At 29.5% G+C, this 9,465-nt stretch overlaps 2 protein-coding genes across 6 annotated transcripts in view; one reads left to right on the forward strand and one right to left on the reverse strand.

Moving 5' to 3' along the window:
- Positions 1-9,465, forward strand: part of LOC148301693 (glycine receptor subunit alpha-2-like) — a 102,179-nt gene that overhangs the window by 45,925 nt on the left and 46,789 nt on the right. The gene's annotated exons all lie outside the window — the stretch shown is intronic.
- LOC148301695 (15-hydroxyprostaglandin dehydrogenase [NAD(+)]-like) lies at positions 11-6,461 on the reverse strand. Its single transcript, XM_088272855.1, has 5 exons — positions 6,209-6,461; positions 5,221-5,448; positions 2,351-2,524; positions 1,717-1,871; positions 11-694 (listed from the first exon to the last, which is right to left on the reverse strand). The coding sequence occupies exons 1-5, from the start codon at positions 6,314-6,316 to the stop codon at positions 562-564; spliced, it is 798 nt and encodes a 265-aa protein (XP_088128981.1). The 5' UTR covers positions 6,317-6,461; the 3' UTR covers positions 11-561.

Genomic DNA, 9,465 nt, shown 5'->3' on the forward strand with positions numbered 1-9,465 from the left:
AAAAAATAATAATAAAAATCTTGGTAAATGCGACTTTCAAAAAAACCTATTCCGAAAAGTGTTCCCATGCATTAAACATATTTTTTTGTTGAATGTATCGAAACATATGTCACAACAAATTTTAAAGAATAGTGGTATTTACCATCTAAAATTTAAATAATAAAATCAATGGGTATTACTACAAAGTGATTTCCAAATCAAAAGTGTAGAAATTTTCAATGAAATAAAAGTTTATAATGTGGTATAATTATGAATAAGATTATATTATTATTTTTTTGTCATATAAAACCGATATTAATTTTCTATTTCGAAAAGCAAACAGAACTATTTATGCAACTAAAAATAAGTATTTATACAAATAAATACATACAATTTCATGGATTTCAGATAACTATAAAAATATTTATTTATATTGTTTTCTTTTCCCTCTATCGGCATCTTTTCGTGAAGAGAGTATAATTTTTTTTCAAAAGCTGCCTTTTGACGTATGTATCATAAGGCATATTTTAAATGAATTTTACTGGAAAAATGGATGTTGTTCGTCTATTAATTTCTGCTCTTTTATAACGATCTTGTCTCCTCTTGACTGACTTTGTTGACTTCATAAATGGATCTTCCTCCCTCGCTGACCCAAGTACTACCATTGTACCCGTGCAGCAACATGTGAGCAACACCACTGGCTACATTCTCTGGTCTAAAAAGTTATAAAAATATGCATTCTTACATACAACGGTCTCTTGAAGTAGAGAAATATATTTTTGTTAGATACCCGTAAGAAAACGTCACAGCTATCATTATTTTGATCCTTTTTTCTAGACGGTCAAGTAACAAAATTATTTAATATGCGTGGATAACTAGTCATATCCTAAATTAAGGATAAAACGTAAATTATGATAAATATTTCATTGCAATAAACTTCCGGTCCTGACTTAAATAATCCTTGAATTTAAATGATTTTTTTCTGTATATTTAAGTGTTTATTCCAAAAAATATATATGGCAACCTCTTATCTGTTCTGAATTATTTTTTTATATTACTCAAATATGGTTTAACGCGATTCATAATTTAAAAAATATATATACATCAATGATCGCTTCCGATTTTTTCATTTCGCATTATAATGTTCTGCAGTTTTATTGTAAAATATTGAAATATACATTTACTAACTAAATATACATTGCTGACTAACTATCTAACTGACTAACTATTTACTGAAGGAGTAGACAGAAAGGGTTGAACGCCATGCCATACAAACTCATTATCATCAAACATTATTTGCCTCTTCAGCATTCTTGCATCTCCTTTTACATCCCCGTAAATTATTTCAACTTCTGACCTGTTCACTTTCAACTATTTGAAATACTTGATCATGGCAAGATTTTATGGGTCTTCATTTGCTTCTATTTTACCTACATTCTCCGTATATAGTATGTTTTACCGTTCTTTCTTTGCTCATACTTTATAGATGTCCAAACCATCTCAACATTTTTTTTTTGGTTATGCTTATCTCAGCCTTGTATTATTTGCTTATTACACCATTGGAATATATATTTTTTGCAAACCTTACATCATTTCGACTACAGTCAGTCTATTTTCCTTCTTTTCCCGACTCTTTGCTTTACTTCAGTACATTAGAAAGGTCATCCAGAACTCCGTTTTGCACTATTAAAATATACATCTCATATTCAGATTCTCAAATAGACGTCATCAACTTACTTTTGTGTTGAAGTGGTAGAAAGCTCCTTAAGCCACTCTTTCCCAATATCTGGAGACAACATTTTGTTACTGGCTCCAGATATGATCTTGGTGTATGTTATCCCAGGACACATGGTCATCATTCTCACTCCAGTTCTTGAGTAATGGAACGGCATCTTAATACAAAAAAAAACTTCATAAAAAAACAAAAAAAAAACTAAATATATATATATATATATATATATATATATATATATATATATATATATATATATATATATATATATATATATATATATATATATATATATATATATATATATATATATATATATATATATATATATATATATATATATATATATATATATATATATATATATATATATATATATATATATATATATATATATATATATATATATATATATATTTATATATATATATATATATATATATATATATATATATATATATATATATATATATATATATATATATATATATATATATATATATATATATATATATATATATATATATATATATATATAAATAAATAAATACATTCAATATTCTAGGGTTTATTTACAAAATAGTTTTATTATTCATCACATTTTTATATTTAATTTAATTTATCATTTGATATACGTACCGAAAAAGCTGTTGTCAGTCCGATGATTCCGTTAGAAACTGCCGAGTAGATGGGACATCCGGCGGAAGGACGAATACCGGAAACTGATGCAACATTCACGATAGTTCCTCCTTCCTTTCCCTCCAGTTTACTCATGTACTTCAAACCTAATAATGTCCCTCTAATGGTGCCATTCTGCAAATATTTTGTCTCATAAAAACTCTCAGCAACAGCTAAACTGGCAATACAAAACGGAGTCTTGCTTCTAATCCTAATTTATGGCAGTGAAGCATGGAGTTGGCAAAAGAATGATGAAAGTGACTTAATGTAATCGGCAATGTACTTCTATGTTTAGAATCCTTTGGGATTTTTTTCAGGGCAATATCAAGCTAGTAAGATATCAAATAGTAAACGATCCCCTTCTTTGAAATAAATGCACTTGGTCACTTTCTCCTGTATGACTACGATTTATTTATTTCAAATAAAAACTTATTATTTAATACAAAAACGGTGTATAAGAAAAAACATGTAAATTTATGTCAAACGTAACCGGGATTTAAGGAAAATTAAGTTACGTTTTAACTTATTTTGGACCTTAAACACTTTTTCTATTATACATTTCATATATCGCTCACTCCTTTCAAGAACGTCATAAATCAAAAATCGTCAATTTCCAGTTGTGCATGTTTTCAGAATGCCCAGAAAATGTTCTATATCCCAGCAAAAGTGGCATATTTTTAACTTAATATTTACCCGCTACAGGGTAGAAAGTGATGTTTTTGCATTTTGAAGAAAAGGTATTGATTAATAATTTTTTTAAATATACTTAATATTTTTCAAATGCAGAAAAAACCTTCAGGTTTTACCTCGAAAGATCTGTTGCACAGTAAAAAGTTTAATAAGTGGCTTGATATTTATTTTTAATACATTGCATTATATTTTTAAACTGTAAAAACGTTCTCCTGAAAAATCAAGTATTTTGATTTATGACGTTCTTGAAAGGAGTGAGCGATATAGTATGCAAATGAGATATTAATTTGAAGCCCAGAAAGACCTCATTTTCTCCGGACGCAATGTGTCCGACATATAAATTATTCGATACTTTTAACTGTACAATATAAATGACATAATTACATGAATCGCTTGACCTTTACAATGCCGTACATATTGTGAGTATTATGAAAACGACCAACCATAGCTTTCTTATTTTACATAAATCTACATTCATGTTTAATTGATTTTAATTTCGCCGTAAAATCAAATGTATGAAAACATTTGAACGTTTAAATTATTATTCAATATATTACTAGTACTGAACGCTGTCCGCATTCAGTAGTGCATAGGGTACTGCATCAAATTGACGCAATATTTATTCGATCGTTTATTATATGAAGGCAAGTAGATCATCCCTTCGCTTCAGGAACCAGTCCAAGGTTAAATTAAATAAATTTTATCAATTCAAATCTTCATCCACACCCTATGGTGTATAGGGCACTGCATCATATGAATGCAATGTTATCTTGATCGTTAACACACGAAGGAAAGGTGATCAGCCCTCCTCTTCAGGTAATATTGAATAAATGTAAGCGTGAAAAAATCACTTATATTTTTAAATAAATATAACAGTGATATAATACATATTTATTTTAACCCCCGTCGCCCGGGAATCGAACCTTTTACTTCCAGTATGGGAGCCAAATATGCTTACCACTGCACAACGGAGGTGAATAAGATTATTGTACATACCAAAAGTTATTTCGTTTTAATAGTAACATCATCCCTTTCAATAATATAATATATTAGATTTGTCTCTAAGTTTGTTCATAATAATTTAATTAATTCGTCATTTTCAGAATAACTCTTAATTTAATAAATTTATCATAGTACGAACATAAAAAAAAAAGTAGAATATTTGTTTTAATGCCCTATATTTTTTTATAAAATACTTGTTTTGTTAATACTAAAATGGTATATGGTTATGGATATTATTTTTTAAATAAATATCGATATTGACATAAAACACCCACAGAGTTATCACATTTCTCAAAAGTTTATACATATATTTCTCAGTTAATCATGATTTCTTTCATGCTTAATCGATGACATCACATAACATGCTTAAGTATAAAGCATGAAAGGTTTACTTGTCAAAAAGAAATTCTAAATACTATGCTTTAACGCCCAACATACGATAAATCGTAACTTAATTTTCTTTAAGCCCATGTGACATTTGACGTAATGGAATATTTTGCTGAAAATACCGTTTTGTATTGAAAAAAAAGTTTTTATTCTAAATGAATATATGGTTTTGAAAAAAAGAGTTATTGAAAGGATAGGAGTTAAAAAAATATATTTATACAGTAGCGAGCACTTCAAACGTTTCCAGACTGAAATATAAGGTTTTTTAAAAAATATTTTTCTGTTGTTGAGATTTCTTGATAGATTTTCTGTTCAAAATATTTAACAATATTTTTTTTTAAATGATATATCAAAAAAAGTGAGTATTAAGTGAACAATTTTTTTTGTGCGAAAAATGGAAAATCTGCAAATGAACATTAAAATCATTATTTTTTAAACAAAATTTTTGATCGCTAAATAGTCACTTTTTTTGTTTATCATCTTTAAACAGTGTTGTTGAAAAATTTAAAATGACAATCTATCAAGAAATCTTGACAAATAAAAGTATTTAAAAAGAAAGCTGATATTTTTTGTCCGGAAACATTTGAGTGCTCGCCACTGTATATTCTAAAAATAAGTCAAATTCCGATGTATATTAGAAAAAAATATAATTCACGAGTGATGAAATAAAAGCGTGTGGCTTCTTGTGCAGCTGGACGCAAACTGAATTGGATGTACTCCCCCTTAAGTATCGAATTTTATAAAGTACTAACCAGATTGATAGCGATTTCCTTTTCCCATAGTAAATCATCTAATATTCCCGCGTTGTTGATGACAATATCCAAAGCTTGAAATTTTTCGTAGACCGTTTTGAAGGTCTTCTCCATCTCGGCTTCTACAGAGACGTCGCATTTCACCAACATGATACGGTCCTTACCGAACTCCGCTACCAGCCTTCTGCACGTATCCAGAGCGACCATTTTGTCAACGACTGCCAGTTTCTTCAATAAAAGCAAACAACAAAACATAAAACAGTATTAACATTTACAATACCAAAAAAAATATTCACTCGAAAAAGGAAGCATTATTTTCTTTTTCTTGTGTATTTAATTTGAACCCTTTTGAAAATCTGGTTTTTTACTTTTACTTAATTGTATTATTAACTTTTTCTTGTATTTAATATTTGAAATAGTTTTTAAATTTATGTTTTGAATTATAGACTTTTAAAATATGTCAAAAAAACGTTATGAAAAATATACATATTCATATAAAATATTCAATATAAAAAGGTTGAGAAGGACTTACGAAAATTTTTATGTGCAAAATTTATGAATTAATATTGTAGCTATTACGTTCAACAAATGTCCCCGCCATTTGGAATAAAAAACTGTTTTTTCAATAAAATCATTTTTACCCTTTATCTGTTACTTATTCAATTTTCAAAAAAATTTATTTACATTCTTATATATTATTTATTGATTCAGCATTATTTTTGTGGAATGACTTGATTATTTTATTAAAATTAAACACTTGAATAATCCACTTTTCGAGTTTTATTTTTATTTGCGACTAGTTTCGATAACGACAATTGTTTTCATCTTCTGGTATAAATTAAATTCTGGTTTTAATTGAAAACAATTGTCGTTTTCGAAACTAGTCGTAAATAAAAATAAAACTTGTAAAAGTGGATTATTCAAGTGTTTAATTTCACATTCTTATAGTTTTGATACTTTCAAAATACAAATAATGTATTTTTATTACCGATATACCCTTTAACAGCAACTCCCTGGAGACATGAAGTCCTATTCCGTTAGCACCTCCCGTGATAAGGCCACACTTCCCTTCGAACTCTTCAGAGATGTACGCCATTATACTTTTATACAATCTATAAAACCAACCTAAATAATACTTCTTAAACTTCGAGCTACGTTTGATACTTGCAATCAATAAACGTTTCTACTGTTACGCTGGTTATTTTACAATTCGATTCAAAATATGTGTGAACTGGACAAGCGATCAGGAGTCAATGGTGACTTGTAGCCTTAACGGTTTACTATATAAATGGGTTAACATTTTTTTTCTAGAGTACAATTTACATAATTTATTGGAAGCATTAATGTGATTGACGGAATAAAAAATTGTGAACGGTGAAAGCTTGCTATTCGCTTTCGAAAGGAGCGCTCTTTGCAATATTACAAAATATAAAATTGATTTAATTTCATACATTTTTTAACATCTCAACAAAAAAGAAGAAGAATATGGAAGTCTGGGCATTTACGGGGTTTACGAACGTCATAGGCTGGTTTAAGTGATAACTTTAAACGCGTGTAACATTCATTAATTCTACCCATGATTGACAACCATACCTCTCAATTTTCCCAGATATATTGATCAATTTTCATGTGTCACGAATTTCTCCGACACCTATGTTGGAAAAGAGAAAACTTTTGTCAAGCAAAGACTCTTTGCATTTGTATGCAAGGTCCAAATCCTTGATTGAATTCACAAATTTGAGAACCGCCTGAAAACATGATTTAAATTTTCTTATAATTTGATCTGTTATTTTATTTTCAACATTTTTAATTGAGTCCAAATACTCTTTCATAAATCTGGATTATCTCCGCTTAGGAATTATTTTTGACATTTTTATCTCAACATAGAGATGTGTTGAGATGACCCGATATATATTTCGTACTCGCATATTTCGTTTCGGTAACTATTCATCAAAATACTAACTAACTAACCATCACGCCGCTTCCCCGCAGGGGTAGGCAGAGAGAATCGAACGCCACACCACTCGTCTTTGCAAACATTCTTTGCCTCTTCTACATTCATGCATCTCCTCATACATACCCGACGGTTATTACGACTCCTGACCCGGCCGCTTTCAAGTATTTGACATACCTGATTGTGCCAAGTTTTCCTAGGTCGTCCTCTGCTTCTTTTTCCAACTACATTCGCCCCATAAATTTGTTTAACCGTTCTTTCTTCACTCATACGCTCCACATGTCCAAACCATCTCAACACACCTTTCTTAATTTTATCGATAATGCTTATCTCAGCCTTACATTCTTTCCTTATTTCATCATTCGAACATCTATCAAACATCGTTTTGCCACACATTCGTCTGAGGGATCGCATTTCGACTGGATTCAGTCTGCTTTCATCCTTCTTTTGCCAACTCCATGCTTCGCTTCCATACATAAGGGTTGGAACCAGAACTCCATTGTGTACTGCCAGTTTAGCTTCCGCTGATAGATTTTTATTTGCTAAAACTGATTTTAGTGCACCATCCACTCTGTTCCCAGCATTCACTCTCCTTTCTATGTCTTTATCAATCTTTCCATCCCTAGAAAACATACTACCCAAATAATTTTAATAAATTTAATTTTTTTACTTTCAAAATACAAACATTATATTTATTTGGTCTTTTCGCACAAATCTCCCAATTTTTACCGTATTAAATAACAGCATTACATACGTTATTGTGTCATGTTGTGTCATTTCTGTCACACGCACAAAATGTACCTACACAACGCATTCATGTTTATGCATTTTATAAATTCAGGAATCGTTTTAAAATTATTATTCTCGGACTAGCATTGTTTAAACATGAATAAATTTCGCCGATAACAATGTTTTTTCATCCTTTCCGTATTTATTTATTTATTAAACAAACTAACTTACTTACTTACAATCACGCCGCTTCCTCGCAGGGGTAGGCACATAGAATAGAACGCAACGCCAATCTGTCTTATATATTCATGCATTTCCTCACACATATCCGCCGATTATTTCGACTCATTCTGATCCGACAATATTTCAAGTACATATTTTACATATCTGATCATGCCAAGTTTTTCTTGGTCTTCCTCTTCTCATTTTTACCGACTACATTCGTCTCATTATTTTTTTTACCGTTCTTTCTTCACTCATTCGTTATACGTGTCCAAACCATCTTACAACACCCCTCTTTATTTTATCGATAATGCTTATCTCAGCTTTGCATTTTTTTTACTTATTTTACCATTCGAACTTCTATTATACATCGTTTTGCCGCACATTTGTCTGAGAGATCGCATTTCAATCCATTCGGTCAGCTTTCATCCTTATTGTGCCAACTGTATACTCAAACTTATAGTGAAGAAACTCACAGCTATGCATTGAGCTATTTTGTGCTCTGACTTATTGCTAAGACTCAATGCAGCAAATTATTTTAAACAAAAAAATGTTATTGTTTAATATCATAATTTTTTTAACGAACCCTTATTATCAATCTCTTGAAAAATCATAAATTTTGACATATGATGTTGTTCTTATGAAAACAACCGCTAACATTCCACTTAAAAATGCATGCCGCTAAAAAAAATAGTTATTATTAAATGTCATTATTTTTAACTAACAAAATTATCGCGCTTCAAATGCGTCATAAACGAATTTTGAGTTATAACGTAATTATTATGTCGCCTTAAAATGTTTTTAATGTTTTTATTTTATTCTATATGACTCCTTGAACTTTTACTTGAACTCTATGTTCCTGAATTTAATTTAAGGGGGTCCTAACTTGTGTTGCAGGCGATTTTATTTCTTTTTTAGTGTATTAATTGTTAAATAAAAAAAAAAGATTTTTTAAGTCCACTAAGTTGTATTTTATTGTTTAAAAAAAAACACATAAAAATTAATATTGTGACAATTTTTTCAAACGAATGTGAAGATGTAATTTACTGTTTCTTGAATGTATTTCGCAGATTCTTTATGGCACATTTTATAAACTTTATAAAATAAAACAACTGTATCTTAACCACTTTTTATTGGTACACTTTATCCAACCGGTTTCGACAAGAACCTTGTCATCATCAGGGTTTATGTACTAAATTCTAAAATATTGAAATACTCAATATTTTAGAATTTAACACATTTAGAGTATTTCAATATTTTAGAATTTAGTAGGTACATAAATCCTGATGATGACAAGGTTCTTGTCGAAACCGGTTGGATAAAGGGTACCAATAAAAAAG

This window comes from Brachycentrus maculatus, unplaced genomic scaffold (genome assembly GCF_059751285.1).
Source record: "Brachycentrus maculatus isolate JH-2025_06_01 unplaced genomic scaffold, ASM5975128v1 h1tg000528l, whole genome shotgun sequence".
Taxonomy (NCBI): Eukaryota; Metazoa; Arthropoda; class Insecta; order Trichoptera; family Brachycentridae; genus Brachycentrus; species Brachycentrus maculatus.